The 26205-nt window shown below is 39.4% G+C and overlaps 1 protein-coding gene across 2 annotated transcripts; it reads left to right on the top strand.

Moving 5' to 3' along the window:
- LOC131232248 (lipid droplet phospholipase 1) lies at positions 1–26205 on the top strand. 2 transcript variants are annotated; one of them, XM_058228462.1, is made up of 11 exons: positions 2–192; positions 8138–8205; positions 9370–9440; positions 9646–9888; positions 10103–10266; positions 10389–10444; positions 10561–10613; positions 10708–10828; positions 20388–20485; positions 25808–25919; positions 26038–26205. In XM_058228462.1, the coding sequence occupies exons 1-10, from the start codon at positions 77–79 to the stop codon at positions 25877–25879; spliced, it is 1062 nt and encodes a 353-aa protein (XP_058084445.1). In that variant the 5' UTR covers positions 2–76; the 3' UTR covers positions 25880–25919; positions 26038–26205. The 2 variants fall into 2 exon arrangements, with proteins under 2 accessions (XP_058084446.1, XP_058084445.1); XM_058228463.1 differs by lacking the exons at positions 25808–25919; positions 26038–26205 and adding an exon at positions 25209–25801 and having other exon boundaries at positions 1–192.

The following is a 26205-nucleotide window of genomic DNA, read 5'->3' as shown; positions in this document are numbered from 1 at the left end:
CTTCCAATTTCTCATTCGTCTTTTTTATATATACTCTAAAATAACAAGGAGAAAATTAAAATCCAGGAATAAAAGAATGGACGGAATCTGTACCGAGTCCGTTAACGGCGGACGGGATGTCTGGAGCTCTTCCAATTCCTCCGCTTCAACTGCAGATCATCTCGTTGTTATGGTTAACGGAATACTCGGCAGGTGCGATTCTCTAGATTTCCGTTTTTTTCTAGAGATTTCGATGCTAATTCGCCTGTCTTGTCGCTGGATTTTTCTTATTTTTAGTTGAATCTGGAGATCAATGCTGTTTATTTTATTTTATTTTATTTGATGAGAGATTAGGGTTTGATCTCTGATGGATGAGAAAATGTATGAGATTTTTGTTTACGCTGCGAAATTCGAGTTCATGAAATCTGAGCATAGAAATTGATGAAGTGATTCGAGGTTTGTAGTTGACGATTCTAATTACAGAGAAAATTTTCGCTCATTTGAGCCGAAATGGCCTTGAAATGAACGGTTCCGTGAGGTGAAGTGGAATTGAATTGGTCGAATGGTTCTAACTGCGCCAGATTTAGGCTTGAGAAGTGAGGAGATTGTGAATTCCAGTCCTCTCGCGTTCTTTTTTAGTTTATTTAGCAAGGTATTTTACAATGCTTGGGCAGAGAGATTGTTATCAACACAGAGAAAGCAACAAGTTTTATTCCCTTTGTATATCTCCTATATAGAAAAACATATACAGGTATTTAGATATTGTACATAGCTAATACACAACAGTAAACAACTGTATAGATATTAGATATATCAAGATCACGTTAGGTCCACAATGCCTTCTGTGTCTACCCTCCCAATCAAACTGAGGCTGTTAAACAACATCAGTTTATCAAGATGATACTCATGTCTATAGGTAGATGTTTTGTGGGAACAGGATGAAGAGTGATCTCCTTTGCCAAGTATTTCTCTAGTATGAGATGGTGATTGACTTGAATATGCTTCATACGCTCTTGAAATATAGGATTGGAGGCAAAGCAGAGGGTGCTCATGTTAGAGCAGTGTAGGAGACACAAGATGAATATCCAAGTCTTATTAAAGGTCGAGTAAACACGTGATGCCACTGCAAGCTGATAATATGGCTTCGTCTCTGCGTGAGTAGGAACCGAGTATGTGGTCTTGCTTCCTTGCAGTTCTGTGAATGAGTGAATTGCTAAGAAAAACACACCGTCCACTAGTCGAGCGACGTGTATCAGGATACCTAGTGAACATCTGTATAGGCTCTCAACTGAAGAGAGGAATTGAAGCAAAAAACAGTCCTTTGTAACATGCATCGCTTAGGTAGCGTATGATACGATGGACAACTATGAGATGGATGCATTGTGGGTTGACAACAAACTAACTCACAATTTGCTCAAAACGGGATATTTTGTGACATGTCATTGTCAGGTAAACGAGACTGCCAACCAGTTGTCTGTAGTCAGTATGATCAAGAAGCTTTTCCCCATTGTCTTTCTTATATTTGACATATAATTCAATATGGGTATCAACTTGTTTGTTATCTTTGCTAATTTAATAAGGTATATAGTATATTTTTGTTGATGAATTGCATGCCCATATTTATAGCTCCATGAATCCTACGGATTGTGCCGGTTATAAGGAGTGAGTTGGTGCAAGTCGAAGGCACAAAAGTACATGGGTGGAGGTAGTAAGAAAAAACTTGATGACTTATGGTCTAACTAAGGTTATGGCCCTTGATAGAGTGGAACGGTGGCACTGGATTCATGTGGCCAGCCTAGTTAGTTGGGATAAGGCTTAGATGATGATGATGATGAATTGCATACCCATAAATAGAGTAAGAAACCTCTAATGCCAGGAAATACATGAGATGCCCTAGGTCTTTCATCTTAAAGGAGTCACTAAAGAGATATTTCAAAGTTTAAATGTTTTCGTGATCATTAACCAAAATATCATCAACATATGGTAGAATTAATGTGATTTCAAAGCCTTCGGGGCCTGTTTGATACTATAAGGACTTCTTTAACTGACAAACCACTAATTTTTCATGGGCATATCTACATATTCTCTTTTAAATTTTTGTGGAAAAGTCAGTCTTCGCATCCATATGAAAGATAGACCACTAACGAGTGACCAAAAAAAAATAAAATTGTATGGACCATCTTGGCAACTAGGGTAGCAGTTTCTTCATAGTCAGTGCTATACTCCTAATTTTAACCATGGCAACTAAACCCTTGGGCAACTGATAGAGCTTTATATCACTTAATCACCCCATTAGACCATAGCTTGACTGAGACAATCCAGTTGCTACCAATAATGGAGGTGTCAATGGGGCAAGGCACTAGATCTCAAGTGTCATTCTCCAACAGGGGACTGATTGCTGCATTTCTAGCTTGTTTGCAACATGGAATTTTGAAGTCTGGTTAGTTAGAAGGTACATAAAAAATGTAAACAATGAGTTACGAGACAAAAGCAATTAGGAGGACGGGATACAATTGGAGCGTCAGACATGAACAATTTTATAAATAGAAAATGCACTGGTGATGTAGGACAATTAACCATTTGCAGCCCAGTGTGAAAATGCCCCTTCATTAATAACTCTCGGTGAGGAGTCTCGAACACGAGACCTCCCACTCTGATACACTAATTTGATGCAGGATAATTAACCACTTGCTCTAAAAGCTCGAACTAATAGTGCATGGCTAATTAATCCCTTTTATCTTATAGCCCATGTCCCACATCCATGGGTTAGGTTCTCGGACGAACCTTCCTCATGGGCTGTAAATCACATGGGTTCCGCCTCACACGGGCCACCCACCCGAGTGTGCCCTTGCATCCCATAGGCTACCCCACTCGAGCCTGGTGTGAAAATGCCCCTACATTATCTAGTGATGAACATGATGAGTTGCAGGATGGGCCATCATAGATATTGGTTGGTTAGTAATAAAAGAACCATCGTTAGAAGCCTTAGATTAAATATCGGAGAATTCGGGTAAAAAGACAACATCAGGGTGACTAGACTTTGCAATGGATGACTGATAAAAAAATGTTTTCTAGAAAGGTAACATCCCAAGAAATCCTAATATGCTGAGCTATTGGATCATAACATTTGAAGCCTTTATGATCTAGACTATAGCCCACAAATACATATATGGAGCGTAAGCAAATTTTTTTTTTTGTTCATGTAGTGAAAGATGGACAAAACAAGCACAACCAAATACACATGAGCAGGAATAATCAAAAGACACTTGAAAAAGACAATAATGTGGAGTTCTATTATCTAAAACAGAAGATAAGAGATAATTGATCGGGTAGACAGCTGAGGATGCAGTTTCTACCCAATGGGAATGAGGAATTTGGGATCATGCATGAGGGTCCTGACAAGCTCCAGCATGTGGCGATTTCTTCTTTCTGGGATCCCTTTTTTTTTGGTCGATATGTGAACAAGTTTTCTGTGAGTGAATCCTTGAAATTTACTTGACAGGCACTCTCTCCTTGATTATCGCCAAATAACTTTAATTTGTGCATTAAATTGAGTTTCGAATCTTTTGATAGATAATTTTTCCTTTCGAAAATGAGTGAACAATTAAAATTTTGGTGCATGAAATATACTCAGGTATGATGAGTATAATCATCAATAAGTATAAAAAAGTACTCGTATCCATACTGGAAGTAGTTGGAGACTCGGAGCTACACCCCACAATTCCCTGCGAACAATTTGGAATGGCACAGCAGTGTTGTCTATGCGAGTAAAACAGTCAGCTGAGCACTTTTACCTGAAGAACAAGAGAAAATGTTTACCAATGGAGGCTAAATTGGATACTTTATTTAATAAAGAACCTTTACAAAATAAAATGTTTAATAGCTGTAAGTGGACGACCAAGTCTATGATGCCACATGCCAAACTTCATTTGGGTGAAAAAAAATCAGAGGTAGGAGTAAAGAAAGTTGCATCACTTTTATGAGGTATTTCAAACTCTAGGCAATCATGTGAAATATCCTATGCCCCACTGTTCTGGCTTTGAGTTAGTACAGGTGAGGGCCCATTGTTTAGTGATCCAAACCATTGGTATGATGGGCACCTCACAGTGGATGGCCTATGTGAAAATCCTACTGAAGAAAATTTGGCCTTTTGTTGATTGAATGGGAATGTTGATTTGTTTTCTTTCTTAACTGCTTCTTTGTTGGGCACCTATTGAATAAATATCTTTCCATATGGGAGATTTTTGGGTTGCATGGACCAAGCTGTGGGACCTTCATTTTGATGGTTTTGATCATTGAACATTGGTACCCACTTGTACAAACTGAAAGCCCAAAAGGTACCGTTCAATTTCTCACATGAGTGTTGTATGGTAAGTTCGTAACTCTTAGTTAATTTAGAAGTGAACAGGGTGAACTGGGAGGTAAGTTGTTTTGCCTGCTTTAGTAGATTAGTCTTTCTTGAAGAAATACTATTTGATTGGTCAATAAAAATAGGCAGTCATTCATATGCCCATGTTGTTCTCTTTGGTGTTTTTTCTTCCCCAAATTTTAACAAGTGTTATATTGTTGATGAGTAAAATTTTTTAAAATTTCTATTGGGACTATCCAGAAGAAACGTCTGGGCAACATCAAATAAGGTCCCAACACATCTACACCCAAAAATCAACTAATGTGCAGCTACACTGAACTTGTTGCTTACATCTATTGACCATTTCCTGCTATCCAACTTGTGGACCATTTTTCACTTAGCTGTCACATGACGAAATTAGTTACTAGTTACAATCACCGCTCCCCACTTCTATTTCAAATCTACAACTGCAAGACAATTTCCAGCAGCCTTCTCTCATTCTAATGCTACAGATATCCTTGGAAAAGGCCAAGGAAGATGAGGGAGATAGAAAGAATCAAAAGTATCATAAAAAATCTTCCAATAAGCAGGAAAACTCAATTTTGCAAGATCTCACTGTTAGCAGGCAACTTGTGCTCACTTTGAAGTATCAAAGGATCTCATAAAGACATGAAATTGGTGCCATTTGAAAGCTTATCAAAATAGCTTTCAACAAGCCCAAGATAACCTGATTCCAACACCGATCAAGGGACCGCTTTTATGCACGCTTGCACAGTAGGCGTGGCAACAGAATATTGTCATGCAACATACAACTTACGGCTCAGTTTTGGGACATCAAATGATCTTAGAACACCATGAAATGATGCCATTTGAAAGCTTCTCAAATTTACTTTCCAACATGTCCAAGATCGCCTAGTTTTGACACTGATCAAGAGAGGTACGGATGATTTTGTGAACACCTGTCGTACAACAAATCATCATGTGACAGCAGCAGATGATCGCGCGACAGGCAATCAAGTGATTTCAGAACGGCATGTAATTGTCTCCATTTGAGAGCTTTTCACAATGGCTTTACAATAAGCCCAAGATCCCCCGATTCTGCTACCGATCGAGGGAGTTATGACCGATTTTGTGAACACCTGTCTTGATAGGTGAGTCAGTCGTGACCAGGTGCGATGGTGGCAGTCATAGCTGTCATTTTCAAGTTTTATGACTTCAGACGATTATGGGGGTGTTTTCGTGTCCCTAATGATTTTAAAGACCCCCTTTTTCATTAGAAGGCGAGCAGGAACACTCAAACACAAAGCATCTGCATCCTCCATTGAGCATCCAATTTACAGAAGTGCTACTCATAATGCAACAACAAGGCTAAATAGATTCTTCAAGGGCTATAAAAAAAATCTTTTGTTTTAGGAAAGTCAAGATACTTTCATTTTGGTGAGAAATTTACTTATATTTGAGCCATTAGAGAAACCCTTAGAGAAAGTGGTATCCTCTCTTTGGAAATTTCTTATTTTTACTGTAAGTGTAGAGGTCATTTTAAACCCTGAAATCTGTGTGGACAGACGGATTTTGCAAATTCCCTGGTTTTTGAGTCAGATCCATTTGCTGTTTTGGCACCCAAATCTTATTGAAAGAAACTTCCTCCTTTAGCATCATATGGCCATTTAGCTAGCATGTGAGAAAAATCAGCGGAGGTGGTTGTTGAACTTGAAGACTGGCATTTGCTGGCTTAGGAATTTACTCCTTTACAGTGATTCAGTATAAGGTCAGCGTGTCTAGCAGCGCACCTGGCTTCAAGGGTTCAACGCCTGCGTGCCCATGAACAACGAATGGCACTAACACTTTGGGATGTGCCGCATGACCTGGCTCTTGATGCACATATTGTTGGGTGACACAACTTAGGTTACAACCCATGACACTTGATGCCGATGCATGTGCTAGGGTGTTTTTTTCACATGCGCGTCTACCGTGAGAACCCTTGTGTGACTGTCACCACCCCTGCAGGGTGGATAGAAAACACCAAAATTTGGTTGCACTCACCTGTGTGTCAGTGGGTATTAAATCCTTTGAGTTTGATTATGGACAAACATTTGATGTAGAGGTGTTTTCTAATGGAAATTTGCTCTAGGGTTGGGGTTATTTTTTAAGGTAATTATAAAAGTTTTAATTTATTATCTGCTGTTAATGCATGAAGGGGGAAAAAAACCCCTCAAGTCCTAACCAAAGTCCCAATCCAATTTAACTAAAAAATAGGCAAGAGAAGGTGCTAGGTGGGCCGTAGAGTTGTACGGCCCGCCCACATCCATATCCATTAGGTGGGCCATACATTTGTACAACCCATATTTCACATGCGTCAACATATGCTATTTCGAACCCTTTTGGCAAGATAGATTTTGATAACATAGTTAAGCGCTATGTATAAATCGCTAGGATGGACAATGTCTTTCACACCCTTTTGAGGCAAGTACATGAATATCTTTATAGATAAGATTTGTTTTATTTTAGTTGCTCTCTCTCTTTTCTAAGGTAAGTATGTTTGCATGAAGATGGTGGCCTTACAGAGTTGTTTTCCTTAAGAGGGTCTTTACCCACACTAAGGATGAATCTGAGTATACAAGTTAGGTTAGGCAATCCATCCATAGGATACAATGAAGCTTAGATCTCTATCATCAATCTTCAATTAGCAATTTTGGTCGATTGACCCCATTAATCTCTTAGCAATGAATAGGTTAGAAAGTAGTGTCTGTTTTCTATTTTTGTAGTGACAGAATAACAGCCTGAAAACAATGCAAAAAGTATAAGGCCGCTTAAAGTTTTTTGCAATGAAGCATATATGCAAAGTGCCCCTCAAGTGCTCCACACCCAAGCCCTTGCACATGTCCGTATTCACGTGTGCAAGGTGATCAACACCCTTTGCAAGTGTCCCTTTGATGATCTAGAACAATGGCTCTATGACATGGGGGCATTTATAGGGATGTTCCCTTTCTCATCCATATCTGATGCAGGACTAAAGGTAGTTCCGATTTTGAAAGCATTCAGAGGGAAGATGAAAATGAGGATTACAAAATGGAATCTTTAAAATTTAAAACAAAGCATATCTTGGACAAGTACCCCATTTTAGATCGATTACCCCAAAATCATTTCTAATTTGAACATTTCGGACAAAGTATAAGGTTCAAGCTTGTGAATTTAGCTACATTGCCCTTCACTAGTTTACATTCATACCCCAGTTTTTTTCTTCTTCTTTCTTTCCTCATTCTTCCTCTGCTGCTTCCTCTTCTTCTTCTCTTTCTTCTTCTTCTTCTTCTTCTTCTTCTTCTTCCTCTTCGGCTTCTAGCCTTCTCTCATCCTGGCACGGTCTTAGATTGGGAAAGAAGAAATCTACGGTGTGGCGCTTGGCTATTTTGGCGATATGGTGGTCAGTTTGGGAAGAGCGAAATGATAGATGCTTTAATGACTCTTCCTCTTCTTCTTTTTCTGTGGGGTCCAGGGCTAAAAAAATGTTGATTGAATGGGTTTCAATTGTTAAAGGGTCTATGTTCTGTGATCTTTCTTTTCTTGGCCGTTAGTTGCTCCCTGCTATCTCAGCAGGTTGCTCCTTTTTAGGCTTCTTGTTTTTTCTTTTTCTCCTTTTATGAATCCGTTGCTTTAAAAAAAAATAAAATATGAGCTTGGTTAGACACAATATCCAAGTTAAGAACTATAAACTCAGATTTCTGTTTTTATTTTTGGTATTTCACAAATTCGATCTTCTTTTTTCTTAACCATTCACAGTGGATTTTTTTTCTTTCTTTCTTTCTTCTGCAGTGCTGCTGATTGGAAATTTGCAGCTGACCAACTTGTTAGAACAATTCCAGATAAATTAATAGTTCACTGTAAGGAGTGTTTTCCAAGTTTTCTTTTTCTTTTTTCTTTCTGTTATGTTTGGTATTCCTTTCTCACTGGGAACATTCCCTTTTGTCTGCTTAACGTGTATCTTGGTTATAATATTTGTGGACAGAAGTGTTTTTGTGCTCATCATGTATATCTACACTATCTATTTCATGCATCGGAAAATTCATTTTGGGTTTTTACTTGCTGCCTATCACACAATATGTATTTTTTCTCACCCATGGAGGAGATGGATCGGAGGAAGTCAGCCAATATCACAAAGTGAGGCCATAGCCCTTTGGAGGACAAAACAGAACTACAGGAATTGTGTTTTTCCCTGAATTTATTAGAAAAAAAAGGTGTAGTCTCAAACACCATGGGCAATCTCCTGAATCCCTACCTTGGCAAGTGAATCTGCCTCCAAATCAGTCTCTGTAGATCTCAATAGAGTTCTCGATTCTTTACTATCAAAATATACTGATCTCCAAGTATAGCGTCAATACCCATCTGACCATATTTAAGGTGTCACCACCGCCACTAATGGACCAGAAAGCCAAGCAGCTAATGCCTTGACTCCATGTACCTGAACCTCCACTTTCGGAACTTTGAGGCCTATCGACCTGAATAAACCAGCCTTATCTCATCTAAACTCTCTTCCAGGGTGCCATCAGCTCAACTTACCGACTTCCCCTCCCCCAAAAAAAAAAAGAAAAGAAAAGAAAAGAAAATGGACTCCTAATCTTTCTCTTCAATTTCACATCTCAAGAACAAAAAACAAAAAGGAAGGAAAAAAGAAAAAAGAAATAAAGAGAAACTCAGCTTACTATATGGCCTTCCAGTGAAATTGGCTTCAAGGTAAGCCCTTGTGGCGTCTTCAGTTGTTCAACCTCCTCCTCTTCTCTTCTTCTTTTCAACAGTGCCTTTTGATCAATGCTGAAGGTCCTCTACTTCGAAAATGAAAACTTTTTTTTTCCCTTTTCCTATCTGTGCCCATGAATGGTGGTGCAATGACCGATCCTATTCGATGCCCTTCCTATTCTCTCCAGGGATCGAGTTTGCTCCAGGCATACAGAACTTTATGCTTTCAGAATCATGTTAAACGTTCTGGTGGTTTGAAAAGTATTTGCCTCATCTGATGTGATTTGGTTGGCGGATGTGATTCTATGCAGGTAGTGAACGCAATGTGTCCAAGCTCACACTAGATGGCGTTGATGTCATGGGCGAGCGATTAGCAGAGGAGGTAATTTCCCCTCCTTGTTTCCCTCCAATATGGAAGTATAGTATATATGTTGTAGAAACCTCGTGATTTGCAACTGTTGAATGTGCTTTCCATAATTTTCTTAAAAATGTGCATCTTCCATTGCACCCATCATTTTTTATTTTTATTTATTTATTTATTTTTTTTGCATTTTTGCTCAGTGTTTGACAAAAGATGTAAATTTTAGATTCTGGAAGTCATTCGGCAAAAGCCAGAAGTTAGGAAGATTTCCTTCATTGCACATTCTGTGGGAGGATTGGTAGCAAGATATACAATTGGGAGACTATATAGACACCCTAGAAGAGAAAATTCAGAAATAGAATCTGTCGGAGCCCAGGATGAAGATTCAAGGGGTACAATATCTGGTCTGGAGGCGATGAATTTTATTACTGTCGCTACCCCTCATCTTGGTTCCAGAGGTAACAAACAGGTATTTTTCATTTCTTCCCATCTATCTGCAGGAGTTCAACTGTTCAAGTATTTATCAACCTCATACACCTTAATATTGTCCTCTGAAAGTCTGGAGGCTAACATATTAAAAGGAAAACTGAATGCATCATCTCATTCTTTTTAAAAAAGGTCAAATGGGGTATAGTGCATCATTTTAATCCTGGGCTTTTTGGGGAATTGTTCTTCATTTGCAGGTTCCATTTCTTTTCGGCGTCCCCTTTTTTGAGAGAGCTGCATGTATTGTTATTCACTTGATATTTAGGAGAACTGGTCGGCATCTTTTTCTTAATGATAATGATGAAGGGCAGCCTCCACTGTTGCAGCGCATGGTGGATGATTATGGTGACCTTTACTTTATGTATGCTTAATTACCATCCATGATTTCAGTTCTGATGCTTTTGCTAAACCACAGAAAATTGTCAGATGTCCTTCTCCAGGAACTAGGATACATGATCATGATACCTGATTTTTCTCATGTAGGTCTGCTCTGCGTGCATTCGGACGCCGAGTGGTATATTCTAATGTCGGTTATGATCGTATCCCCTTCTCTGGTTTTCTTGTTGCTGCCGTCTGTACTGCTGTTGATTATTTATCTTTTCCTAAGCACCCTACTTTTACTATATTTGTTTTTCATGACTAAGTTTCAATTAAGATATTGTTGGGTGGAGAACATCATCAATCAGACGTAATTGTGAACTGCCAAAGGTAATACTTGGATCTTTTTCAAGATTTACTGACTCGTCTTCAAATTCTAGTTCAGTGATAATGACGGATCCAGCAATTCTTCTTGGTTGTGTAGTGGGAGGATTCTGTAAGCGAGAAATATCCACACATTGTATATGAAGAACAATCAAAGGGAAATGATGCTGAAGAGGGTGAACAGGTTTCAATTGGAGATGATGGTTCTGATACGCTAGAAGGTCTGTATTGTCATTGATTGGCTGGAACAAACACCAACCATTGCAGTCTAAATGGCCCTTTTCAGTTTGAATGAATACTTTACACAGGCTGACAATTTCATTTCATTTTTTTTCTCTGAAGTTCATATTTATTAAGGGCATTATCTCGTCCCTTTGTTATTTCCTTGGGAAGTGTAGTAAATCATAGACTAGCCCTTTTATTTTTGTGTGCTAGGGGTATAGCTATTAGTGAAGGAGAAGAGTCTATTATTGATATGGTAAAAATCCAAATAGAAAATATTTGGAGCGGAGAATTATCAGTTTTTATCTTAGAAAGAATATTGATATCGAGACCTGGACTGACATAGATATTGGGACCAATATTAACAAAAACACTAAGGTCGGGACTATGATTATCAAATAATTGATAAGAAAGAACTTTTTATCTCACAGTTCATCAGTAACAGAAAAGTATCAAACCTCTACCACACTTCTTTCCAAAACAGTTTTGGTAACTAATTACAATGGTTTGTTTCAAATGCAAAATTTCATCAGTAATAGAGTTGGGTTTTTCAAGCTTTAGAGCTTCAAACACCACTCGTTAGGTTGGGAGATTTTTCTTATCTCTTCTATGAATTAAAGGCTTTAGAGATTTCATAATTTGAATATAGCTATGGTAAATCAGTGCCGTTGATTTATTTGTTGTAATATGCAAATATGCTGATCATCTGATTTATTGTCTGTTGTTTAGGGCTAATTGAGATTAGGGGGCATAAAACAGCCCATCTCTCCAATTTATATTAATAGGCTGATAAGAGAAAGCATATGGCAGTCCACAGGACCACCCAAAATACAATGATCCTACTTTAACACTCCCCCTCAGGCTGAAGCATAGATATCTGTCATGCCCAACTTGAAACATAGTAAAGAAAATTGTGCATATGGTAATGCCTTAGTGAGGATATCTGCAATCAGTGATTTAGACTGAAAAGAGAAAGCATATGGCAGTCCACAGGACCACCCAGAATACAATGATCCTACTTTAACACTCCCCCTCAAGCTGAAGCATAGATATCTGTCATGCCCAACTTGAAAAATAGTAAAGAAAATTGTGCATATGGTAACTCCTTAGTGAGGATATCTGCAATCCGTGATTTAGACTGGATATAGGCTGTGGCAATATCTTTGGAAGTGATCTTCTCGCTGATGAAATGACAATAAACTTTTAGATTGGAGCTCCTGTAATAAGGACTTGAGCCATAATAGCTTACACACCACATGACTCATGGCTCTGTACTCTGCCTCTGCGCTGGAACGGGCCACCACATTCTGCTTCTTACTCTTCCAAGTGACCAAATTCCCTCCAACGAAAGTACAATATCCTGAAGTAGATCGCCTATCAGCTATGGAACTTGCCCAGTCAGCATCAGCAAATGCCTCTACCTGAAGATGATCGTTGGCCCGATATAATATCCCCTGGCCATGTGCTTTCTTCAGATATCTAAGAATCCTTGGAACTACCTCCCAATGTGGAACTCTTGATTGGTGTATGTATCTATTCACACTGCTGATGGTGAACGCAATATTTGGTCGGGTAACGGTAAGAAATATCAACTTGCCTACCATCTTCCTATATCTACTTGAGTTATCAAATAATTCTCCTTGGCCATCCAATAACTTCTCACTAGTCTCCATAGGTGTATCAGTTGGTCTATACCCAAGCATGCTAGTCTCCCTCAACAAATCAATAACATACTTTCTTTGTGAAAGATTAATCCCCAACTTTGATATGGTGACCTCAATACCCAAGAAATGGCAAAGCAGCCCCATATTCTTAGTCTGAAAGTGCTTATGGAGATGCTTCTTGAGCTCTAAGATGCCGGATGTGTCACTCCTTGTAATGACAATATCATCAACATATACAACTAATGCTACCCTTATCACTGTGCTTCATGAAGATCGAGTGATCAACTTTACTCCGATAGAAGTTGTAAGTCAGCAATACCTTACTGAACTTGTCAAACCACGCCCTTAGAGACTGTTTTAAGCTGTAAATCAGTTTTTGAAGTCTATATACTCTCCTAGTCTCCCCTTGAGCAACAAAACCAGGTGGTTGCTCAATGTGGATTTCCTCAGCTAAGTCACCATGAAGGAATGCATTCTTAACATTCAGCTAATAAAGAGGCTAGTTCTTGGTAGTCGCAATATAAATCAATACTTGAACATAGTTGAGTTTCGCCACAGGAGAAAACGTTTCCTCATAATCAAGCGCTTCGGTATGTGTGTCTCCATCTGGGCGATATTTGATAGTGTAAACCCATCGACATCCTACAACTCTTTTTTTTAGCAGGTAAATCGGCCAACTCCCATGTATGGGTCTGATACATAGTAGTCATCTCATCTTCCATAGCCTTACGCCAACCAAGATGTGTCAAAGCATCATGGTAATTAGAGGGCACATATACATGCGACAAAGACAGATTAGAGGCATGAAAGGAAGAACTTAAGCAATGATAAAAAAAATGAAGTGAGAGATGAGATGGTGAGTGGCAGGATCGAATACCTTTTCGAAACGCAATAGGTAGATCCAGATCAACTGGAGTAGAAGATGGACTTACATGTGAAGGCGAAGATTGAAGGGTGCCTGAATAAGGAGGGACAACTGCTTCTCCATCAGAATCCGGCGGTATAGTTGCAGAGTCGGTAGGTCCAAAAAGATCAACCACTGAGCGATAGACTACAGATAAAACATCCATGGAGGGCAGCTCCCCCTTACCATTAACAAGGGTAAAATACGGACAGTCCTTAAAGAACGTGACATCAACACTCACATATAGACGGCGAGCAATGGGGTCAAAACACATATACCCTTTTTGTATACGAGAGTATCCAAGAAATTCACTCTTAACTGCTCTAGCATCAAGTTTGTCACTGCTGGGTCCAAACTTATAAACAAAGGAAATGCATCCAAATATACAATCAGGTAATGGAAAATGTTTTAAGTTAGGAAGCAGGATAGAATAATGTATTTTTCCATTCAACACTATAGAAGGCAACCGATTAATGAGGTGACAAGCAATGAGAACGGCATACTCTTCAGAAGTGTTTGAAAACATGCATATGGGTGAGTAAGATCTGGCCACCTCCAACAGATGTCGATTTTTTCTTTCAGCCACCCCATTTTGTTATGGGCTATGTACACGAAGTCTGATGTAAAATTCCAGATAAAGTCGAATATTCCTGGATGGAGGTGGACAAATATTCCAATGCATTATTGAACCGAAAGATTGAAACATTAGTATGAAATCGATTTTGAATCTCACGATGAAACAATAAAAAAAATATTAAAAAGCTCTGACTAATCTTTCATCATATACACCCAAGTCATGCGTGAGTAATCATTAATGGGTGAGTAAGATCTGGCCACCTCCAACAGATGTCGATTTTTTCTTTCAGCCACCCCATTCTGTTATGGGCTATGTACACGAAATCTGATGTAAAATTCCAGATAAAGTCAAATATACTTGGACGGAGGTGGACAAATATTCCAATGCATTAATGAACCGAAAGATCGAAACATTAGTATGAAATCGATTTTGAATCTCACGATGAAACAATCGAAAAATATTAAAAAGTTTTGATTGATCTTTCATCATATACACCCAAGTCATGCGTGAGTAATCATCAATGAAAGTAATAAAGTATTGAAAATCATTAGAAGTCAGGATTCGAATAAGACCCCACACATGAATGCACCAAATAAAACGGAACAAAATATCTAATATCTTGTCTTGGAAGAAAAGTTGAACGGTGGTGTTTTGCCAATTGACATGCCTCACAATTGATTGAACTAACTGAAGATAATGAAGGGATTAAAAGTTTTAAAGACGCCAAAGAAGGGTGACCTAACCGACTATGCCATTATAAGGTGATGCGTTAGCATGAAGCGCAACGCCAGAAATTTCGAGATCAAAGTAGTAAAGTCCACATGGTCCATGACCCCCACCAATCATCCTCCTTGTCTGTAGGTCTTGAAATAAACAATGGGAATGATTGAATGTCATTGAACAATTCAGGCATTTTGTTAATTGGCTCGCAAATATAAGATTAAGAGGTAAGTCAGGCACATAAAAAACGGAAGATAGGGACAAGGCTGAATTGGGATGAGCAATATTGATGAGGACATCACATTAAGTACACCTTTGCGTACGTATCAGAGGAGGAAACGGTTCGCACCGATTTCTTTGTGTCTAGGCGAGTACCCACGATCATGTTGAAGACCTCAGGTGCATGTGCGAGCATCTGAAAGACCCCACACTGGGAAGATATACATGAGTTGCTTTAGGGAGTGATTTAGACCGTCGGATTTGAGGGATGTGACGATCGGGCCATTGGATCACATTGATTACATGATCGGGCTATTGATCATGGACCATTTCTTCATCACTGGACATTATTATGTTTTAGGATTTAGTTTATGATTGATTTATGCTTTGGACACCTTATGAGTGGTTTTATTTGATTTTTCATTAGACTAGGGTTATTTTGGTCAAAATTCACTAAACAAGATTTAATTTGTAATTTTGGAAAAGGTCTCAAGGCTATATTGGGATGGTGGGGGTGTGACTCCTCAACAATCGATCTATTCCTTCTAGTTCTTTGTGAATTCTCTTTCCATTTCTTCAAATCCATCAACAACCTTTCGTTTCACATCCTTTATACATTCCTCGACAAGCCGAACCCTAGAAACCCAAAACCTAACCTACCTAGCCCACCCGTATGGCCGTATCCCCTCCCCCCATAGGGTTGGCCAAATGCCCCCACCCTTGTCCCATACAACAAAACCCTACATTCTTTTATCCAAACTCTAAACCTAAACCTAAAAATCCCAAATCTTCCTGTTTTCCCGAATTACCAAACCCTAGATCTTCATAATAATCAATTAAATCCAAATCCCTACATTCCTCCCATCCAAAACCCTAATTCCCTTATCCTAGTACGTAAACCCTTTAACCCAGTTACACAATTTATCCCATTAACCCTAATTCCAAGTTTTCCTCAATTTCCCTAAACCCTAAGCTCACCCTAGCTAGTATTAGGCCTTCGTCTTTGAAATAGGCTTAACCCTATGCTATTTGGATGCTTCTACATTCATTAGATCATAGTTTTTATTATTTAATGGTCTTGTAGAATGGTGCTTGGCAACCTAGGCTTGAATAATGCATGATCTCCTTTTGGAATCTTGGTATTTGTGATGATGGTAGCAAGTTTTGTGGTTTTTATTAATTAACTTAATTTTTGCTGATTTATCTCTTGCAATATTTGAGTTCTTGTGTCGGTCCTGCATTAAATACCCTTATGTTGGACCTTAGATAAGGATCCATTAGCAAGGGTAACAGATGAATGTGATAGAGTGGTAGTTAATTGGGTAATGCAATTGTATGTACATGTCATGTGATCTATGGCCCTTGAATCAATCACCCGAAGGGGTGGTACCAATGGATGCAGTAAGAGCCATTACCTGTGTCGACTAGAGTAGCAGTGGAGGTAGATGGAGCTGTCATTACCATATACCTATCCATAATCCTCTCATAGGCATCGCGAGAGACCGTGATGGTGACTAAATCACCTGGAGAGGTAGACCTAGTAGAAGTATCAACAGAGGGTCCACCCTTTGAATACATTGCCTGGTTGGCTAAGAGATGCCTAGGAGTTCGACCATGAAGAAGCCAACATTTATCAACAGTGTGATTCGTCCTCATATAGTGAGTGTAGAAGCGTTGTTGTGTAATATGGTCAGAAAAGAAACTATGTCCATGGCCACGTCCAATACCATGCCCTCCTGTCCTCCACCTCTACCACCTCGTCCTCTCGAGGCAAACACAAGGGCTGAGGTTTCACTAGAGATAACAGAAGAGGACATATGAGATGGAGAAGAGACGTGAAGAACACGGGCAAAGACATCGGTTAATGAGGTACACTATTACTCCCTAGCATCTGAGATCGGGTCGGCTTAAGATATGGGCGCAAGGTACCAAGAAATAGAGCTACACCAAGCTCTTGCCTAAACTGTCTCTGCTGGGCAATATCACTAGTGTATGGATGGTGCATAATCCACTCATCAAACAACCCTTTAAACCATGCAAAATGCTCAGGGAGATTATCTCCTTGTTTCATATTACAAATTTCTTGAAAAATGTCAAAGAGGTGATGTATGTTCTTCTCAGTCGAGTATAACTGGTGCATATTCTCTCATACTCCTTTAGCAATCTCATGACGCATTACAGTGGTTGGTATACACCGTCTCATCCATACTTCCATATAACCAATTCATGGCTTGTGCAGCATCCCCACTCCACTGAAGATAGGACGATGAGTCCTTAGAAGGACTACCACTTGTCAAGTGTTTAAGTTTTTGTTTGGATTTTAAGAAACGCTTGATAGAACGCTCCCAAGGGAGAAAATTACATATCCCTTTTAGTTTAACTGACGGTATTTGGTGAACTTCATATTTTACATCAGATTTCACGTTGGCGGCAGTGCTACCCATGATGTATAAAGCACACACTGAACTCATGATGTCCTCACCAATAAACAAAGCAAAATAATTGAAAGGTAATGTCCAACCTTGACGCGAATGTATGGCGGACGACACAATGCAAATCGAAATAACATAACCCTTGAAATGAGTGGATCCTCAAGACAATTGAAGCTGTATGAGTGGGGTGTCTCCAACAGAGTTCAACAGTTGAAAGACGATCTTTAGGAGCAGCGTATATGAGCCAAGGAGAAGGGGAAAAAGAAATCATAGAACTCAAGGTGCAACAATGAGGCGGTGGTTAGGGCTGCAACATGGGTCGCAACTGAGGAATTGAGGGAAGTGTTTGCGGCCGAGGATGGGGTCGAGGGTTGTCGAGGGTTGCGGCTAAGGAATTGGGGGGTGGGGTCTGTAGTGGACGAGGTTGAGGATTGTCGCAGATGGGGGGTTGCAGGAGCGGCGTTAGGTTGCAATGGCGGCGAGCACAGCAGGTTTAGGGGTTTTGGGTGGGGGTCAGGGGTCGGTTGTGAGGGCGAGCCAGGGCGGTTACAGCTGAGGCGTAGGTCAGGGATTCGCTGGAGGTGGAGGGCAGTGATTGGTAGCAATGGGTTGGGGGATGGGGCAGAGCCGTGGTGATAGAGAAGATGAGAGGCACGACGTTGGGTTCCAGAAAATTGAAGGGGTTGGGTTTGGGGGTTTAGGTAGAGATGGAGTTGCGACGGGAATGTTGTTGGGGCGTGGGTTTTTGGGTGGTGTTGGTGCGAGGTGGGAGGTTGCTAGTGCTGGGGTGGGTTTCCTGGGGGTGCTGGTGTAGCGAGGCGGGGGTGGCTGGGTGCTGGTGCGGTGAGGGGGGTTGCTAGTGATGAAGTGGGTTTCCGGCGGATGAGGGAGGTGGGGGTGCGGGCAGAGGTGCTGTTGCTGGTGGGGGAGGTGCAGTGGCTGATGCGGGGAAGGTGCTGCAGGGTTGAAACGACGAGACCTTGCCGAATCTGGATCTCTCTCTCTCTCTCTCTCTCTCTCTCTCTTTTGTAAAGGTTACGATTATATAAAACATTTCTCTAATACCATATTGTTTAGGGCTAATTGAGATTATGGCATAACACACCCCTCTCTCTAATTTATATTAATAGACTGATAAGAGAAAGCATATGGTAGTTCACAGGACCACCCAAAATACAATGTTCCCACTTTAACATTGTCCATTGTAAGTTGTATCTAATCCAGCATGTCTGGATTTCCCTATCAACTATCTATAAATTAGATGTAGTTTAGTTGAGTTGTCCAATATGATCTGATTTCCTAAGACTCGTTACGTTGCTACTTCTAGCAATCCATATCTTCTAAGTTTTCTATGTATCTAAAGGCAAAATGACTAAAAACACAGTGGATTTTATATTATGCAATTCCAGGTGTCTGCCATTTGAGATAACTGGATTACAAAGTCACACACTCATGGAATGACTAAAGAAAGCACAAATGTAACTTCTCCAGACCACACCATCCTTTTCTCAAAGGATATATCTTACTTTCTTAATTCTGGTGTGCCAGATATGTGCCACGGTCTTTTTATTTAATTTTTTATTTTAATGTCAAAGGAAAGTTCATCTTCTTTCTTAAAAACCCTAGTTGTAATTGTGTTTTTCTCTGTCAATGCACCTTTTTTTTTTTGGCCACTACCAGGCAAAGTGGATGAACAAAGAAGGTAGTGGACATGGTAACTAAGATGCTAAGACATGACTCTTGTAACCTGGCACTCTCACACATCCACGTAGTTACAATATTGAAAGACGAGTTAATAACTTAATATGCACAAGACTATCCAAGATTTTGATAACTTGTACCTTGGGGTGATGTGAAATTCATAAGATACTGGAGTAGCAAGTAATTGGGGCAGAATTGTTGGGATCCTCTTTTTATCCACCCATGGAAATGGGCTCACTACTTGATTGGTTTTTCTTTGTCTAGGCTTTTGGTCTTTCTATAATCACCTAATCGGCCTTTCGGTCCTTTTTCAGAAAATTCTTCTTTACCGATAAAAAAAAATGTAATTGGGACCCCGTTGACAATTTGGAAGAGATTAGAAAATGAAGTGGAGCCAATGGGAGCTCCATGACGAAGAGCAGCATTGCAAACTATTACTACACATCGAAAAGTGATATTAGAACCCTATCCAAGTAGCCTCAAAGTCCCTCACTGTTTACTGTATGGCTTTTTCTTATCATAGATTTTGGTGCATGTTTCGATGATAATAGAAATTAGGGAATATTACTCTTAGCCGCAGAATGGAATTTATTCAAATATTTTGATTACGTATTGGAAATTATAGACATTCTCAGTATAATATATCGGAGGGTCTACTGTATCAGTATATGTATTTGTTTAGAAAAGCTTAAGAAGTAGAAAAGAATTTCTAGATTAATAGAAATACAATTAAACTATATTAGTAAGCTAAAAACAAAACTTTTTTTAGGGATAATATAAGAAAAAGTAAAATCAGGTATTTTTCTAGCTGCCACACAAGTCTAGTATTTTTATAGTAGACATGCTGGGGGTCACATGTATTTGCAATGTGCATCTGGTATGCCATTTTTTCTTTTAAAATAGAGTTTGCTTGCTATGTACACAGCGGATTTTATGAACAAGGTATTCTGTAATAATAATGGTGGCCATCACAGCCGCCATCGTTATTGTTATGATATGGTTCGTAACGGCTATTACGGCCCCCATGATAGCAATTTTTTTTTTTGAAAGAAAAACTGTATCGGCCCTATAATGAACTGTTACAGGGCTGTTACAGATATATATATTTTTTTCCATAACGGCTGTTGCGACCCTGTAACACGTAACGGTTGCCACTGTTACCTTTATGTAACAGGCATTACGGCGCACTTGTCGTTATGAAGGTACCTGACACTGCATTCTCTGAATGTGTTTCTATTGGGCCGTTTTGCTGTTTTGGCTTGTACATAAGCTGTTTTATGTAAAACTATGAAGCTTCAAGAAAATTGGTTATAATTTTTCCATTTGAACTTTATTTTGCAGAAGAGCTGGTGGCAGGTCTCTCACGCGTGTCATGGGAGAAGGTTGATGTTAGCTTTCACAGCAGCAAACGAAGATTTGCTGCACATAGTCTCATTCAGGTCTTTGTTCAATCTTTTTCTTTTTTTTTTTGTTTGGAAGGCAAGTAATTTAATTTTTTCTTTTTAAAAGGCAGGTAAAATTTTATTTTGGAAGGCAAGTAATTTTTGGAAGGCACATAGTCATTCAGGTCTCTGTTCAATCTGTTTAATCTTCACTTCCAATTTACTGGTGAAATTACCTAAACCTGTGAACTGTTCAATTTAGCATAACACATGAGGATGACCAAGTGAACCCATGAATGAACTGGAATGTAGATGACCCTGACGATGATTGAATAATGAAAATGCCCTTTTGAATTGTTAACAAGAGGTTCATGCCTTCTGTATCAGGGATACTAACCGCTCCAACCAATGCAAGAACATTGTAGTCATTCCATGATGTTCTACTCAGCTTAGGGAATGTGGTTCTCCCTGAATTGCATGGGTACTGTATAGTTTTCCAGGGGTAGTCAATCATGCTCATGCAAGTTGACTGTGCAAAATATGTGCGAGGTATTGTTATGGTATGGTAATTCTGGGTACTCACATAGGAAGTAGTCATCCTCCAGCAGACATTTATTTTGTTCATCTATTTGCATTTTTAGCAATAGACCTCTTAAAAGCTCAAGGATTTCCATTATTTTTTTGGAAGGTTTTGTGTCCATAAATGGCCTTTCCAGATGCACCACTAACGCAGCAACGAATTCTCCTCTGCAAGAACCATCAAGAAAAACCTCAATACATAGTAAAAGTCTGAATATGTTTTTCTCCTATTATATAAAACTAATAATGCCTTGACTATACATCCAATGACATATTTATATTGAAACCATGAATCCTAGGAACTAAATCTTGTATAATCAGGAAACTAATTAGAAGTGCAAAACTACCATAAACAATGAAGACATTTTTTAAACCACCATAAATCATGATACTAAAACATCAGAAACAAATTCTGAAATGATTGGATTTTGTAAAAAAAAATCATCATCATCATCTGTCTTTTCATCATTTAGTCTTTTCTTACTACCTACACCCACATGTCCTTTTGGGCCTTCCCTTGCCCTTTTAGGGCCTTCAACTTGTACCAACTCTGATGCAGGACGTGTGATCTAATTATTTGGATGTGGGAGATTATTAACAGATTAATCAAAGTAAATCAAATATGATAACATGCTATCCTACCATGATTAAAGGAGTACCAAAGAGTCGATAAAATTCAGATTTATGTTAAATTCACAATCCCACACAAGCATGAATCATGTAAGCATGAAAACTTAAGGCCCAATGAGAGATTGAAACTCTCACATTAGCATAGGCATGGTTCTACTTAAATGGGCAGATTTGGTGCTTTTGTAGGGTTAGGAAATTTGGGGATTTGGGAATTGGGGTTTGGAATTAGGGCTAGGGAGAATTAGGGTTTGTGGAGAAATAGGTTTGAGAGCTAGGGTATTGGGTTGGGTTTTAGGTTTAGGGCTAGGGATCTTAAAGGGGAAAATGAGCAAGGGTTAAGAGGGAAAGAGAGAGAGGGAGGACTGGCTAAACGGTCACACCTGTACGGGCGTATGGTTTCGGGGTTTGGTCCGTACGGTCATATGGTTTGAATGGGGGCTAGGTTTAGGTGGTTTGGATGTGACGAGGATGGGTTTTGGTTGAGAACAAAAGGAGAAGGAAGAGGTAGAGAAATATAAAGAGGGATTGAGAGAGATGGAGATGGAGAAAGTAGAATAAAATGCCTCAGTTATAGAGAATGATGGAGAAGAATGAGATAATGGGCTTCACACCAAAATATCATCTTTTCCTGAGAGATTCTCACTTGACATGAGAGATGATGCTTTTTCTAAGTAAAAGAGAGTTTTTTATTCCAAAGTCTAATGTCTAGGGCTGGACGTCCCTCCCTTTATAGTCTCAATAATGCGTTTTCACAATAATGCTCCTCAAATGAAAATATCTCACCTCCTATGACGCCATAAAACATAAGTTTGCTAATCAGAAGTTATGAATAATCAACAAAAACATAAAATATGCTAGTCCAAACACTCATGATCTAAGTGATCATTGATCACAATGATCCAACCGTCCGATCGAAGGATCCACACGGTCCAATAGTTCGATTGTTGTGTCCTCGCGATCTAACAGTCAAGACCCAACTAAGCAGCTCACATGTATCTTCCTAGTGTAGGGTCTTCGAAGATGCACGATAATGCATGTGGGGCCTTCAAGGCTTCAGTGCGGCCCACCTGGGCCCATGTACAAGTCATCGAGCTAAAGTAAAGGCTAGACCGATCTCCTCCTCATCTAGTACACTCTAAATGGTCAGATGTCCTCATCAACTCACTCCTAACCGGCGGAGTTCTTGATCTCCGTTGTGCATGACCAAACCATTTAAGTCTCCTTTCTCTCATCTTATTACTTATTGGTGCTAGTCCTAAATTCCCTTGAGTGCATTCATTTCTATTTCTGCCCTTCCTTGTCTTGCTACTCATCCATCTCAACATCCTCATTTCAATGATACTTTCATGTAAACATGTTGTTCCTTAACTGCTCAACATTCTGTCCCATAAAGCATGGTTGGTCTTATAGCCATCCTGTAAAATTTCCCTGCAAGTTGTTTTGTGGAAAAAAGAAAACGCTTTATGTGAGTCTCTGCTTGAGTAGACATCGACTTGATTTTGTTGAACTGTTGATCTACTTCCTATTGTTTTTCCGCTTTTGCTTCTACTAAAGTTTCTCTTTTGCCCAACCTGGCTCCTTCATGCTGTTGCATGTTACTCATTAGTCTTTTCTAAAATGAACAATTTTGCGTCTTTAAAGTTGCTAAAACTCATCCCTATGTTCTTGCACTGCAACTTTGTTTCAATTGGAGCATAAATCCTCTCTTCCAATCTGTCAGCTGAATTCTGATCCCATCGAATTGAACATTTAATTCAACAATCAACTCCCATCCTACCACAGACTTCAATAGTGGATTCAGTACCCAAAACCCACTATCTTCCTTGGCAACATCTTTGGTTTCAATTCATTACAATTCTTGCCTTTTAAGCTCTAGGATTTCTTCGACTGCTAGATTTACTTGCTGGTGCATGGTTAAACCTTCAAAAAGCATGTTACTTTCTGAGAATTTCGCAATCTCTCTGATGATATTCTGGTATCCCCGTATCTGAGACATTGACCTCATATTGCACGATCTGATGTTGTCTTGGTGACCTTCAATGGTTGGCATCTGGTCCATTTTAGTTTCTTTAGAAAAAAATTGTTCAAAGACGATAGCAAGACTCGAGCTGTGACTTATTTTTGGTGCTCAACTCTGATTTGCCTGCCCCCTCCCCCTCCCCCACGAGAGAGAGAGAGAGAGAGAGAGAGAGAGAGAGAGAGAGGACCGATGCATGAACTAAGTAACATGCGAGATCAAATAGTCGAATTAAGATATTTAACAAAAAAACACAAACGTCACTATAATCATTACAAATATCATGAAAATCAAAAGAAAATCATGCATAATCCTAGCCTAAGCTATCAACATCGTAACACAAGATCATTAAATAAAAAGAAACTAGAATCTAATGGATGTAGGGACATCCAATTAGCATAGGGTATAGTTTATTTCAAAATAGGAAACCTAATACAACCTAAGGTGAAAATTAGGGTTTGGGTAATTTGGGAAAGTAGGAAAATTATGAATTTTAGGTTTAGTGTTAGGGTTTCGAGGATGGAAGAAAATAGTTTTGATATAATGATGGTGGGAAACTAGAGGGGTCAGGTGGATTCACACGTGTGGTCATACAGTCACACGTGTGACGTGGGAGGATGGGTTTAAGTCGGTTAGGGTTTGGATTGTGGATGGGTATGAGAAAGTAGGGTTTGGGAGAAGACGAAGATCTGAGATGGAGAGAATGAAGAACCTGAAGAAAATACCTGGAAGGCGGAGAAAAGAGAAGGTGTGGGGATAGATGGAGACCTTACACATCCGTTCATGAATATTAGCCTCGCACCAAACTTCCTTCCAATTCGCATGTTAGTATTTTCAAATCGCATAAAGATGGAAAAAGGAAGCAAGAGTTTTTTTTTTTTTTTTTGTTAAAAAAAAATAATCACAAAATCCAATGGAGAGGTCACACGCCCTCCTCTCTTTATAGATCCAAGAAGTTTCAAAAATTACAATAATCCCCGTCTTGTGAATCTTAATGAAAATAGCCATCGTCTAAATAAAATCAACCAAAACATTTATAATGTGTCAAAATATAAAATAATAAAGAACTAATTCCTAAGAGATGATAAAGTCTAAAACTGATGTGGATGATCAATGATCAATGGCCCGATCATGTAATCCATGCGATCCAATGGCCCGATTGCCGCGTTCCTCCGATCCAACGGTCTGGATCACTTCATAAAGCACCCCACATGCTTCTTCCCAGTGTGGGGTCTTTCAGATGCTCACATATGCACATGGAGTCTTCAGCACGATCACGGGTACTCGCCTAGCCACAGGAAAATCGGTGCGGCCCGCCTCCTCCTCTGATACGTACGTAGGGGTGTACGTGACGTGATGTTCTCATCAGAGAGAGAGAGAGAGAGAGACCCTTGTGCTGTCAAAGCTAGTTGTCAATGTCACTCTTGACAGATAATATTTGGCAATTTTCTGAGGGTCCATTCAATTGGTGTCTGTTTTTGGCTGTTCGCACTAAATCAGCCGATCAAACTGCTCTTGAAATTTCATTTGTTACTTATCACATCCTTTTTGCAGGTCGTGGTGCTATGCAAACCAGTTTTGATGCTTAACTCATGACGGAAAGAGTCCCAAGGGTTCTTCAAAAGAAAAATCATCTGCATAGGGAAAATCCAAAAATATGATTCTTCCGATAACTTTTTTGGAACACATTTTTCTTTGTTTATTTACTACTAGAACTCTGTTGGTATTATTTTAAAAGGATCTCCTTGGGAAGCTAAATCTTGTGCAAACAAGAAACCAATTAAAACGAGAGACTGCCTTAAAAAATAATTACTAGATTGAACCTATCCTCTAACTAGAATGAAAATCTAAAGAGGCATACTGAAACCATCAAATGTTTTACCGGTATCTACACTGTATCATAACTCTTCTTGAGTAGATACTCATTAACTACTGAAAAAACTGAACCCGTGGCTGTGCATCACACAATGTATTTCAAGCAATCTCTACCAACATACCATATCGTTTTGCTTTTCGTTGAAGTTCCAATATGGAAGTATCCAACACCAATCTGCATCTGTTCAGCATAGCATGCATGCGAAGCTAACCTCACCAATCACAATTCCCAGATCTTTCCTGATGGAGCAATTGCCCTTTCCAACCTTTTTTTCCAGGTCAAAGATCATTCCATGCATTCAGAGGGTGCAGATGTCATACTTCACATGATAGATCACCTCCACACTTAGAAGGTGCATGTTTGAAGAAGTCAAGCTCTCGAAATGACAGGTTATGTCACCTCCCATGATCAAGAATGCGAGCGTTTCATTCCAAAGCACAGTACATTCTTCTCCATCCATTGTCTGTAGCACAGTAAGAACATCCATTTCTACTTCTTTGATGGCAGGTTCAAGATTAGCTAACTGTATGTATGAAGAGCTCCCAGAAGAAAGGAAAACATTAATTGGGATGAAATTTTTCTTATTCTTTATTAAGTGTAATATGTGTTCGTCTCTACAGATGTACGCTATACTTCTTAAGCTTTATCAATAATCATTGATTGATTTCTAGTGTT

The sequence above is a fragment of the Magnolia sinica genome, chromosome 18, assembly GCF_029962835.1.
Source record: "Magnolia sinica isolate HGM2019 chromosome 18, MsV1, whole genome shotgun sequence".
NCBI classification, from domain to species: Eukaryota; Viridiplantae; Streptophyta; class Magnoliopsida; order Magnoliales; family Magnoliaceae; genus Magnolia; species Magnolia sinica.
Note: the sequence above shows the minus strand (reverse complement) of the source record. Positions and strands in the feature narration are given on the sequence as shown.

Bases quoted from the DNA above. Each gene is read 5' to 3' on its own strand.
- LOC131232248 (XM_058228462.1), top strand. From the start codon at position 77: ATGGACGGAATCTGTACCGAGTCCGTTAACGGCGGACGGGATGTCTGG. The intron at 193-8,137 runs GTGCGATTCTCT...TTTCTTCTGCAG, and splicing joins GTTAACGGAATACTCGGCAG to TGCTGCTGATTGGAAATTTG. The intron at 10,267-10,388 runs GTATGCTTAATT...TTTCTCATGTAG, and splicing joins TATGGTGACCTTTACTTTAT to GTCTGCTCTGCGTGCATTCG.